Here is a 13,530-nt window from a genome sequence, read left to right as displayed (position 1 = left end):
CCCCAGCCGCTCGAGAGTGTCGGCTGCGAAATCGTGGCCATCTGTGAATGCATCGACGAGCTCTTCCCGAGTTATGCCAAGAGATTTGATCACGATTGCAGTGTTCTGAGATTTCCTCGGGTCGAGAATGAAAATCTGGGATGGTGAGCTTGAGCCCTGTTTCTTGTCACCGTCTCGTTCAGGCGATTTCTTCGCGACGTAGCCGAACAGAGCCTCCATTAGATCCCCATCGAAACTGGAAACAGAGCAATGGAAGAAAAAAAAGTTGGGATTTTTACAGATGGAATCGGATTAAGTGTGTGTCGAAAAACGAACCTGAAAGAGCCGCGATCGATCTTATCCCAGACCATGGAATGATCGGAATCAGGGTTGACTTTATCCCAATGCAGAGGCTTCAGCTTCACCTGACCATTACTTGAACCCCCCTCTGCACTCGCTCCTTTTGGCGCAGGCGGTGGCTTTGACGACGATGACGCCAGAGCCGCCGCCTTCTTCGCCGGCGGAGGTGGAGGCGGCGGCGAAGGAGCCTTCTTCGCCGGGACATGCGGAGGAGGCGGTGGCGGTGGCGGCGTTGAGGCTATCTTTGCCGGAACCTGCGGTAGTGGTGGAGGCGGAGCTGCCGAGGATATCTGGCTCTCCGCCGGTGGCGATGGCTCATAGTCGGTGTCGGAGCTCTCGTGTGTTCTAAAGGAAAAGGATTTGATCTTGTCGGGAGGAGGTATGGTAGCATCTCTGTGATTTTTCCGAGTTTCGTGATGGATTACACTATGAGAAGTCGATGATTTTCCTCGGAGAAGAGGAATTTCGGACACAACAGGCTCAGACTTCTTCTTGTTCTTGTAATAAACGACCTTCTTCTCTTCACCATCGTCGTCTCCGTTCACGACCTCCTTCCTGAAACTTCCACTTCTGTCCCTCTGAAGCTTTCTCCAATACAACACATCGAGACCGTTCTCGTCCACGATCACACCCTTCACGCCCCCGCCAATCCTCGTGAACCCTTCTCGCGCCAACGCCATCTGCGGCAGCAGAGGAGGAGCCGGTCGCAGGGCTGTCTCCGCCGCCACTCTGTCTCTCCTCCGCCGCGCGATGACGCATCTCTGGAGGAAGAAAAAGAACGCCGCCGCCACAACGACGGTGCTCGCCGCCGTTATCAGCACAGCCCTAGTGATCGCCGCCCTGTCGGAGGATGATTTTGGCGGCGGAGGCGGAGAAAGGCCTGGCTGCGGCGGAGGCGCGGGGGCGAGGGCGTCATCTGGGAAAAAGGTTTCGATGTTTTGCGGTGACCCGGATTGGGATAACGAAGGAGGAGGTAAAAGGAAGAGAACTAGGGTTAGATGGAGAAGAAACGGCCATGGCTGCAAGAACATGGCAGCCATGAACGATAGCTCATTTGCCAGTGAAAGATTCAACAGAATTCACAGAAAAGGAAACGTCTTTGTTCGTCTCTCGAGAAACCAAAGCAAACAAAAAGAATAAAAACAGTTAAGAATGTTTTTTTTTTTTCCTTATGGGGTTTAATCTTCGTACGGATTTGGATTTGGGTGTTTGGTAATGAAGATTTCAGGCAGAGCAGTTGATCCGTTCCGTTCTTCGAACCTCCGTTTCCACGGGAAGACAATCGATGTGTGTAATAAAATAAAATCCGAAGGGGTCGTCGAAGTTCGTGAGTGGTGCGGTTGACGTTACCGTTGACGTTTTAAAAAGGAGTGTTCGCTTGTTATTGTTTCCGTCACGTCGGCGTTAACGAGAGTGGATCACCAAATTAATTGCGTATTCCCCCAAAAAAAATAAAAGTTTATAATATAATGAGTCCGGTTACGTTATAAAATACAAAGTCATCTATTCAAATTCAAGAGCTTCGAAACGTAAAAAAATCTATAAAGAAACTCAACTATGTAATTTCACCGCGTATGTTATTTTTCACTGCGACGCGGTATTACTTTATTGTCCGTGTGACAAAAATTTATATTTTTTTAGTTTATAATATCAGCATTTAGTTGGTCAATGTTTTAAAAATTAGTTTGGACTCTGTTATATCATTAGAAAAAAGACGAAATATTATTAAATTGTATGAAGGAAATTCATAGAGATTAAAAAAACATAATGGTCGTGGATCGTCGGTCGTTTAGACTTTGTGTGAAAAACGCGGTAACACACTCATCCAAGGAAACTTGTGAACGTATGAAGCGATCAAACCAAACCCATATATATATATATATATATGTATATGCATGTGTATATGTGTATGTATTTTTGTAGCTTGACGAGGTAATATACATTCTCGAATGTTATATCTTCTTAGTTTTAAATTTGAATATTTTAGATGCATTGCATGTTAATTTATGCCGAAATAAATGGATATACAAAGTTACTAAGAATGAAGACATTAATACGAAATGCAAGACTTGAAATAAATTTGTCATTAAAGACCGCAGAATTACTATTTGCTATGAATTAAATGGATATTCAAAGTTGGACTTTCAATGGCCCAGTAGACAAGCACCTGTCCTAATTTAATTTTAATTTAAAGATGGCGGGCTTAGATTGTATAGCCCATTATGAATCGTGGTCTATATTCAATGAATAATGATTTATATTTTAAATTTTTGAATTTTGACAGAATTTAATTATTACATCTACCTACTTCACGATTTACAATATTTTCTTTATGGAAAACTGCGCCATTAGTGAATAAACTCATGTTTACGAGGCGACGAGAGAATACCGACCGGTTCAACCCTATAAATTGGCCATACATTTCATTTCAATATTCTCTAAGGGAAATTGGAAGCTGAAGAAGAATGGTTTTGGGTATTTGCAAGGCATTGGGTGCCGTCGCCGCGATCCTTAGTGGGATTCATTGCTGCTGTTGTTGCTTATGTATATCTGCTAATTGGTAGTTTTACCGTGCAATAAAATTTTAATCTATTTTATTTACTCTTGTACGTTTACATCTTTGATTCTCGTCCACAATCTTTCATTCTCTGTTAAAGTTCGGCGCTTAAACTGGGCAGAAATGGGCTTATGAATTGGGTCGGGGTTGGGCCCATTGGGCTTTGTCGGTTTAGTGTGTACAAGTATAATCGGCCCTCTCGACACTTTATATCCAAATATCGTATGCCATGTTCAATATTTTATGTTGCCTTGGTGTGAATAGGTTCATGTTTTTCCTTAATTTATAATTTATAATAATAATGCAATGTTGTGGGCCGTCTTTGATTGTAAAAGTTGTAAAATATTCCTGAGAAGGCTTTTCGGAGAGAAATGGCTGTAAACAAGACAATTTAACGTTTCCGTCCAGACACCAAAGTTCATGATTCAAATTAGATCACACCTCATATTATAACATGAATATTTTTTTGTTTATTAGTTTCCCATTCAGCGAATAATCTGTAATATGATTTGTACCGTCCAAATAATTCGTTAATTCAAAAAGTAATAATTCGTTGTAGGTTATATTGAGAAATGACAGAAAGAAAAAAGAAATTTTATGTAATAATTACACAAGATCGAGATGCTTTTTTATAATTGATAGCATCATATATTTTATTATAATATCCTCCTTCCTTATTTGGAATACCTACCCTCGGGTTTGCCTTGGCGTGCGCAGTTCGCACCCCCCAAAGAGGAGAAATAAGGCCGAAACAAGAAACAACCTGTGGCCCGGTAACCATGGCAACACGTGACTAAAAAGGGTGCGCACTACGCACCACGGTGCACTGTATCAGAAACCTTCGCACTTTTCGAATTTTTGTTTTTATTTTACACGGGGTTAACTCCGGTTTATTTCCTTAATGCCCCCTCCAATTTCTCAATCTCACTCTCTATCCGTGTGCCGGAGAGAAAGGTCCGGTTGCGTCGTTCTCGTCCGGAGCCATCAAGGTGTCGCGGCTTTCTATATATTTTCTCCCGGATGTGAATTTTCCGGCAAAGTTTACAGCTTTGAAGGAAGGATTGAGAAGAATCTCCTCCAGGTTCGCTTGCTGCTGACAATCCGGATATTCTTCCAGTGGAGCAGATTTTCTAGGATTTACAGGTGGAGAGGACGAAGGGCATCTCGAGAGAAAATGCCAGCACATAGATCAAAGTCGGAGAAGAAAGACGGGGAGGAGCACCTTTGTCTGGACCCTTACGAGGTTCTTGGCCTCTCCAGGATTTGTACGGATCAGGAAATCAAAAGCGCCTATAGGAGAATGGCTCTCAAGTAAGCTTTTGGTTTCTTTAGTTCTACATACGTCTTGTTTGTCGCTAGCTTGATCCCTCGCAATGCGAACACCATCTCATCTTTTTTCTGTTGATACAGTCCTAGAATACTACGATGAATCAGTTATCTGCAATTCTCGTGGATGGGTATATCATTTCTATGTTAAATCTGAAAAAAGTTGAGCGAGTGATGTTTAAAGGTTGAGGCTTTTCCTGTATTTTGGTTGGTGGGTTCAGTCCTATATGCAATGCAATGGTATGGAATCTAGTTGGCCAACTTATGATGGTGTTCATGGGGGATAATTTGCCTGGAGTGTATCTATGAGGCCAAAATGACAAGAATTAAGTCTGGTAGACAAGTGATCAAGACTCTTAGTTGAGGCTTGTTGATCTGTAATTTGCAAGGTGAGGTGGTGATCTAAGCTGATTCTCTTCCGAGATGAAAGACGAATAGGTTCTCTGAAGAATTTCATTTCATCCTCCGTTGTGTCATTGTTACCTTCATGAATGTTTGGTATTTCAGGTACCATCCTGATAAGAATGCGAATGATCCAGTTGCTGCTGACATGTTTAAGGAGGTCACTTTTTCCTACAATATCTTGCCTGTTCCAGAAAAACGGCGCCAATATGATACAGCTGGTTTTGAGGTGAGATATGCCTGCTTTATCTTAGGTTTCTGGATAAACTCTGAGCCCAACAATGATTTGTAGTTTCTGCTTCAGGCTGTTAATGGTGTTTGATGGAAACATTTGGCGTCTTGAGATATGGTCCAAATTCTTTTCTGCCACTACCTTTGTTTGCTTTTCGTTGTTACAGGCTGTTGAAGCAGAAAGCCAAGAGCTGGAGCTAGATCTCTCAAGTCTTGGAGCTGTGAACACTGTGTTTGCAGCTCTGTTTAGGTCAGTTTGCCTTAAGTGTTCTTCTGTTCATTTCCTGTTACCTCTGCACTTGTTGGATGCAAGTTTATGATTCGCGAGTTGTGGACTTTATTCTCAAAATTTTCCATGAAACAGCAAGCTTGGTGTGCCAATTAAAACCAGTGTATCTGCAACTGTCTTGGAGGAGGCGCTTAATGGAAGGGTCTCAGTCGATCCTCTTATACTTGGGCAAGCCACATCTAGGAAGGTGACTGAAGTCGGATGCCTGGCTATGGCTTTATTTGATCGTGCAGCGGTATTTACCTGTAATTTATTCTCATATACACAATCTCTCTTACAGGTTGAAAAGCTATGTGCTCACTTTTTTTCTGTCACGATAACAGAAGAGGAAGCAAGGTCCGGTTTAGTCTGCCGTGTGGAATCATCTAACAAAAGCAAGTTCAAGGTTCGTTTTGGTTGAACCTTTGCTTGTTTTAAGTAACATTGAGATTTTGTCAATTAAATATGTGAACTCTCTTGTATGCAGTTACTGTATTTTGATCAAGAAGACAACGGCGGATTGAGCTTAGCCCTGCAGGTATTGTCTTTGATTAATCAGGAGAGAAATGTAGGCTTCTGTCTTTTGTTTTTCAGATGCTAGCGGAGAAAGCTTGTAATGTTACCTGTTGTCAACTATGTAACTCTACTGCATAGATTGTTCTCTAAGACTAAGACAGAATTTTTGGTGGATACAGGAGGACAGCAAAAAAACAGGCAAGTTAACAACTGCAGGAATGTACTTTCTTGGTTTCCCTGTTTATCGGTTGGATCAAACTGCCAATTCGGTAAGTCCACTATATTGCAAATACGTTGGAGAATCGCCATCAAGAATTTCTTCTTTTTGCCCTTTTCTTCGTTTTCCCATCATGACTTGATTTATCTGGCTTCAGATGGCTCATGCGAAGGATCCAGAATCTGCATTTTTCAAAAAAACTTGATGGATTTCAGCCTTGCGAGGTTATTGAACTAAAGTCTGGTTCTCATGTCTTTGCAGTCTATGGTCAGTTTTATTTTCCCAGCTGCAGATTCATTTGGTTTTCTTACCTCTGGATCCAATACTCGAGATAATGCTGACGTGGTATATTGCATGCGGGTCCTTTTCAGGTGACAATTTTTTCAAAAGCGTAAACTACACTATCGAAGTTCTTTGTGCCGCACATTTTACACAAGAAAAGGAAGACCTTAGGTTGATAGAAGCTGAGATTCTGACAAAAAGAGCAGAACTGGCAAAGTTTGAGGCGGAGTACAGGGAAGTGCTTACCCAATTCTCAGAGATGACGAGTAGATATGCTCAAGAGATGCAATCGGTGAGTCTTTAGTCGCAAAAGATTTCAGTTGAGCCATGTGTAAGAAAAGACGGCAGAACCCATGTGATCAAATCCAACAACAAACTCAATTACTCGGTTTGGTTTTGACACAGTTCGATTGATCATCGTCTTTTTTTCCTCTATAGATCGACGAGCTCTTGAAGCAAAGAAATGAAATACACGCAGCCTACACAACTGTCCCACCAACAAGGAGTTCAAGCAAGAACACGAACAGAAAGAACTCATTTAAGAAGGCGAACCCAACAGCAGCTATGGAAGAGGAAGAAGAAGAAGAAGAGAGGAGCAGAAACAGGAGGAACAGGAAAACAGGTACGTGTGAAAATTCCGACAGAATTAAGAAGAAAAAATGGTATAATCTCCACTCGAAAGTTGACAAGAAAAAACATTGCTGAAGACTTTTACTGCCTCCATATTCTTTTTTCTCGTTTAGCTTCCCTTCTGTAAAATCGTTGGGTTTTTTTTTTCTTTTTCCCGCCGTGGAGGTCGGTCCATTTGTAAATCTTCCTTTCCTTCTCTCTTCCACGTATTTTTATCCAAAAAAAGATTTACTTAAATTTTATATTTTTGCGAAAGTAGATTTCTACAGACCATTGTATCAGGTACAGACAAATTACATTGCATTAGAATGTGGAATCATGTTACAGTTTTTATGTTTTTCTTGATTTAACGAATTCCTAATCACTGTAATGATCTTGTTTTATGTGGTTGGCTGTTATCTCTAACAACAACAAAACAAAAAGGAGGAATAGATCATTAGCGCGCATTCTCTTGTCTAAATCTCGACACTCAATTCCATATATATTTACGCCCTGTAGTCGTTGTACTGATCGCACCGCCTCCGAACCTCACCCTGCTTCCCCTCCTTCACGTTCCGCTCGCTCACCTTCTCGACGGCCTTTGCGAAAGCCTCGAAGAAAGCCGTCTCGTTGGCCGCGTACAGATCCACGACGGGCCGTGTCCTCTCGTCCACCGCGAGTGCCTGGTCCGATTGCAATAACCCGAACCCGTTTCTCAGATTCTTGTAATACATGTTGTCGAACTTCCCGGGCGTAAACACGTCGTTGAACGCCGACATCTCCTCGTCCACCGTGTAGTTCTCGCAGAGCTGCCGCAACTGAGTTGCGTATCTCGGATTGATCGCCGGGTCGGACTTGGACTCCGTGCTGTGGTTGAATATCCGACCAGCGAATTCCTTGCAGTGGGAGAATCCGATGGTGTGTGCTCCGACAAGAGCAACCATCTCCTGTACGGAGAACCCGTTTGATCCGAAGATGGATATGATCTGATCCATCGTCATGTTGGGTCGAGCCAGATTGCCCTCCACGCGGTCCTTGTCGGAGACGAGACTGTCCAGACGGCCGAACCTGATGTCGTAACGAGGGCCTCCGACCATGGTGACGAGGGTGCGAGTGGCGGCGGCCAGGATGTCGGCGCAGGAGACAACGCCGGGGCATTTGAGCTCGACGGCGGTCTTGATGCGGGTGATGAGGTCGAAGGCGTCGCCGGGAAGGGAGAGGTTGATGTCGGCGTCGCGTTCGGATTTCTTGAGGGGAGAGGACGCGACGAGGATCGAGGCGTCGCAGCCGTCAACCATGCAGTCGTGGAAGAACAGCCTCAGGATTCCGGCGGCCGTCGTCGGAGAAGCTATCTGTTTGTCGGTGGCGATTCGGACGAGTGTCTCTTCCATGTCCGGACATGACTTGCTGTAATAATCGGACGTAAGTTTGGCGTGAGAAAGAGATGGCGTACACAATAGAAGAGGAAGAAGAAAGACCATGCATAGCCCCCGAGGTCTCATTGAATTCTCTTTTTCGTTATCTTTCTCAATGAGTTTCCTCTTTTTTTTTATGGTCATCGTTGTTTTGTTTGGGCTATTTGGTTTTAAGATTATCGGAGGGATGTTATTCTTTCTCTGGTGAAATTTCTGGAAGAGAGAGTTTCAAGGAGAAACATTAATTTTTGTGTTTGTAGGATTTAACAAGAAATGTTTATTGATTTTATAGTTAACAAATATATCATGAACAGGTGTCGTGGTGTAGTTGGTTATCACGTCAGTCTAACACACTGAAGGTCTCCGGTTCGAGTCCGGGCGACGCCAATCTTTTTGTTTTTATTGGGCCGCATGTGGATCCGTACAGAGCCCAATAGGTGAGAACCCTTCTCCGGGAGGCCCAAATGTCATTTTTTTTTTATCAGTCGCTTACATTTTCTTTGGCAGACCAAAAGGTTTTAATTTTAAATGAAATTTAAATGAAAAAAAAAAAAAAAGAGGAGCTGTATCTGAATACGTGACATAACATTGTTAAAGAGGCCCTCAGGTTTTCATGAACTTGGGGCTGACGTTGATAGAGCCGGTTTACTATTAATTGTCATAATTATTGTTTTCCCTCTTTTTCATGTCGATTTGATTAAACCATGACAAAATTAAAGGACCCAACCCAATTCATTCATTGTTGGGAAGGTCGATTTTTTTTTTCCTCCTTCTTCTGGGAAAGAAAAAGAAAAGTTGATGCAAAATATTTTTTTTTATTTAAAAAAAGCAATTTAAAGTGAGCAAATTTTAAAAAAAAAACAGTGCAGAAAATACAAAAAATGCTAGGCTGTGTGGAGACCCATGGGGAATAAGCTTTGGTATATATTTGTGTGTCCGTTTGTATTGTCCACCATTCCTGATTTTTAAGTCATGGGACCATCCTCTCCTCTCCATACATGTTGGTCCAACCCAGCGCCCGTATTTCTATACGTATAAATCTACGGCTGTACGTAGAGCGAATGCACTACAAAATATTACACTGACCTTTGAAGTTGACGTCCTACGCTTGAATGACGTCATATCACCACGAGAAAATCGTATGGCGTTTTTAATGCAATCTATTTTTAGGTGAGAAAAGAGGAACTGAAAATGTTGAGAAAAAAAAAAACAGGTAAGAAGGGTATTTTATGTAAAATATATAATTCTTTATTTAAATTGTGATTATAATAAGGAGTGCGTGTTTTCGTTACAAATTCCATATTTATTCAAGATTTGTATGCAGATATATTTTGGAACAACTGATTATCAATTGAATTCGTTGTAACATAATTGATTACAGTTTTCAGAGAATAAAAACTCTATAAGTTTTGTAAAATATCTTGCATAGGTATATATATATTTTCAAAGAGCTTCCCCATTTGTTTCTTACATTAAATTCATATTTATAGTAGCATATACGATATCTGACAAGTCCTAATAAAAAGGTCAGATTTTATGAGGTCTGAAAATTAAAATGAATTCATATATATATATATTCCAATAATGTTTTTGAATTTTATGTTAGGCTGCAGAGGGTTGGCTAATACTGTTGATTTCAAACCCCTTTGCAGACTGTCAGTCAAACTCAAATAATTTCTTGGTATATTTAAATCTGTCTTCCCCTCCCCAACTCTTATAACAAGCACAGCTTTTAATTACAATTTCCATATATAATTTTTCTAATGTGATACATTCAAGATGTATCTTATATATATACAAGACATGTGTATATATATATATTGATTATAATATTTGGGTCTATTGAAAAAATCAAAATGAAAGGCGTTTGGTAGGATTAGGGACATGGCATATTCCTATTGGTCATCCAACCAATACGTGAAACAAGGCTTTTTTTTTAATCCGTTAAGATTTCATTACAAGCGTTTTGATGTATATTTTTCGATATATATACCAAGGGAAAGGAATGATGGAATATTATAATTATAGATTAGCCAGAATGTCGATGGACTCAAATTATTAATTGGATTGGATATTTATTAAGATATCGAAACCTAAGATATATAGACCAAAAAAAGAGAGGCTAGCTAGTGCGTGGTTAGATATGCACCAACTTAGAACTATTATAACAACTATATGCTCCACTTTATCGAATATAATATATACATATGGCATATATCTATATATATAATATATTCATTATTTGTCCCCGATCCGGCTCTCTCCCTATCCGCTTCCATTATTTCATATATGAATCGGATATCGGATATATATATATATAACGATTAAAATTGATATATTTTGTAGTGGTTTAATGAATCTGAATACTATATTTTCTTTTTATACAACGAGGTGTTCATATTTTACGATCTAGCTAATCTTTAAACCGATAAATAATATAGTTAACAAAAATATATGGTTGTATTTAAATGTACAAACTTTGAAAATCTAATTCAAGGAATCGACTTTCTAAAGGGTTGTAGTGTCAAATTTGAATATCGTGCATATACGATGAGTTGATTAAACGAAAGTGCTATATGTTGACCAAAAAATCAAGACTTTTGCAAGGAATGTTGTGTTGATCGTATGGATTATATATATATATATATATATAATATACGAAAAAGAGTGAAATGGCAGCGGAAGAGGGAGTCGTAAGAACAAGTCATAATCTGCCAACGCCGACCAAAGCCCAAAAGACGAAAAAGGGTCCCCTTCAAATATTTCGAGTGCATGTCTCGATGGCAACTAATACCAGAATCCTATGGGTTTTTAGACATTTATTATTATTATTATTATTATTAACCGAAGAAGGAAGAACAATATATATATATGTTCATATCCACATATACATTTTGTTTTTTAATATATATAAGATATCTTAGATTTCTCTCACGCGTGGGCTCTCTATGTCCTATCTGTACTCTATTTTTCAGGTTTATTTACTATCAATACAATTTTAATTCGAAAATTATATTATATTTTTTTATGAACGCTTTATTTTTATAACATATATATAGTGATTTTGTTACAAATAAAAAGTTCATTTTAATCCATCAATATGTATGTATATATATACACAACACATATATAGTATTTTGCTGTTAATAAACGATTTTTTTTATAAATCAATAAACAATCTTTTTGTTAAATCACCTATCATATTTAGAGGTGGTGCCACGCTTGAAAACAGATCATATACTGGCATAACGAAAAAAAAAAAGAGAGCAAATAATTGGAACGAATTCTCGCCATATGTATTACTTATATATATATATATATATATATATGATGGGTGATTTATGTAAAAAAGAAAATAATATAATGATTAATGTATTGAAATAATTTCAATTACATTTGCTGGTTTCCGCTACCTCGTGCTCGCCTTAAAAAGAAAGGATGGGGAAGAAATCTTCTGACAAAATGAGTCCATGTTGAAATTATCAATGGACCATATATTGTTGAAAATGACTCCACCCACTTTTAACTCTCGTACTCTTCGAGCAGCTAAAAGTCGACTCACTGTAATACGTATTTATCATTTAATTATATTTCCCGTCGTAAATATATTAATATAACGTTATGGTTTACTTTTAAACATGTTATTAGTACTTGTTTCTCTTAGCGTAAATAACATTTTTTTTATTTATTATAAAGAATTTTAAAAAATAGATCCAATCTGGATGTGGATACGACAGACACAATGGGTATGGGTGCTACTACTTAACTGCCTATTTTTTTTGTCTATATCTATACCATTTTAAATTTACTTTTTAGCTATAATGAGTGATTTATTATAGTATAATATGCTTTTTTTAAATGCAAATACAGGAAAGACTGATAAAAACGTTGAAGTTGTATGAAAATACAAATTTAAAAGTAGTCAAAACATGTTTATTTTTGTGACAAAATATGATTATTTTTAGAGTACAAAAGCTCTTTTTTCATAGAAAATTCTATCCTAAATTCTCTCATCTAGAAAATCCCGCACGCCTAAAATCAATATTTATTTTCTGTATTTGTGTAAGTTTAGAATCTTTATCGTTTTTATAAAGACGATATAAATAATATTAAAGTATATGTGTTCTCACGTATTTACAGGAAAAAGAAAAAAGAAAAAGAGATAGCGCGCGTATGTACTATCCAAAACGTATATTTATATGTGTACACACAGACTTTAACTGTTGTTTATTGTTATTTTAATTCACAATGTATACATACACACACATATATATGTATATATATTTAAGGAGAGGGCATATCATGTGTATAATATTTGTCTAAGTTGACTGTGCTACAGCTACAGGAGAAGGTCGCTTTTCTCCTAATATCAATTAATGTGATATTGACGATATTATATATTTACTAAATTGTTTTCGTGATGCGTGTAATGTTTCTCATCCATCCCTTGGATTGTCCTTAAGACCCACTGTTTCATTCACAGTCTTTTGGTAATTTCGAATTTCAATTCGCGTTTTAGTGTATGAGAGGATGACACTTTTTCTTCCAACCGGCCGTACCAATTATATGTCGCCGGTTATTTGATTGGTTAATCGATCGGTTTAGAATTTGTAATCGGTTTGTTTCTACCTGCTTTTATTTGTTCTTAGAGTAATTAATTAGCATTATTATTATTCTTCGAAATGTCAATACAAAGAAAGTTATATTCCAAATTCTCATCTTCCATTCATGATTCAATATCCCTTTACTTGTCATGCAAAGTTAATTGTGCAATATTAATTTTCCTAGCTTCGTACTTATTGTATAATACCAATTTATTAATATCACCGAAACCTTTATCCGCATGGGTGTCCAGCTTTGGAAAGGCTTCTTTTGGCGAGATTATCACTTGCTAAGACGGGTATTTATACATACATACATACATATATTGGATATCTAATGACATGCCATGCATAAGATGTGACGTTCTATTTAAGTCATATATAATTATGACATATATATATATATATATATATATATATATCACTAACCCTTTCCTGCTACAACATCTTTACCTATATATTGATCGAGAGAATCCAAAACAAATACCATCCATTCAAGTCATAGAAATCTAGATTATATATATATATATATATATATATATATATATATTCACTATCGCATGGATAATCTTGTGAAGATTAATGCTATTTTAGTAGCTGAATGAAAATGAAAATAATTAATACCACACTATAGTTAAGGACGATGATCTTTGCTCTTTGTGGGTACGGATGGCGACACGTAATTCAAAGTTTCATTAATTTTGTATCGTTCAGTATCGCATTTTCAATCCCACCATACCAACGTTTAATGGGGGGGGGGGGGGTGG

At 38.4% G+C, this 13,530-nt stretch overlaps 2 protein-coding genes, 1 non-coding gene and 1 pseudogene across 3 annotated transcripts in view; 2 read left to right on the top strand and 2 right to left on the bottom strand.

Moving 5' to 3' along the window:
* Window positions 1-1,654, bottom strand: part of LOC104822066 (formin-like protein 4) — a 3,392-nt gene extending 1,738 nt beyond the window's left edge. The window contains exons 1-2 of the mRNA XM_010553157.1: window positions 316-1,654; window positions 18-235 (exon numbers count right to left, since the gene is read on the bottom strand). Coding sequence (XP_010551459.1) covers window positions 18-235; window positions 316-1,379 — 1,282 coding nt within the window. The 5' untranslated portion in view covers window positions 1,380-1,654. The remainder of the gene's footprint in view (window positions 1-17; window positions 236-315) is intronic.
* Window positions 1,655-3,788: 2,134 nt separating this feature from the next.
* Window positions 3,789-7,101, top strand: LOC104822062 (annotated as a pseudogene).
* LOC104822063 (peroxidase 6) lies at window positions 7,052-8,335 on the bottom strand. The gene has a single exon (XM_010553152.1). It carries the CDS (start codon window positions 8,304-8,306, stop codon window positions 7,254-7,256), a length of 1,053 nt encoding a protein of 350 aa, XP_010551454.1. The 5' UTR covers window positions 8,307-8,335; the 3' UTR covers window positions 7,052-7,253.
* Window positions 8,336-8,475: 140 nt separating this feature from the next.
* TRNAV-AAC lies at window positions 8,476-8,549 on the top strand. Its single transcript has one exon. It is a non-coding gene; the product is annotated as a tRNA-Val (tRNA).
* The last annotated feature ends 4,981 nt before the right edge of the window (window positions 8,550-13,530 follow it).

Source organism: Tarenaya hassleriana, unplaced genomic scaffold (assembly GCF_000463585.1).
Source record: "Tarenaya hassleriana unplaced genomic scaffold, ASM46358v1 Cleome35, whole genome shotgun sequence".
NCBI lineage: Eukaryota > Viridiplantae > Streptophyta > Magnoliopsida > Brassicales > Cleomaceae > Tarenaya > Tarenaya hassleriana.
Note: the sequence above shows the minus strand (reverse complement) of the source record. Positions and strands in the feature narration are given on the sequence as shown.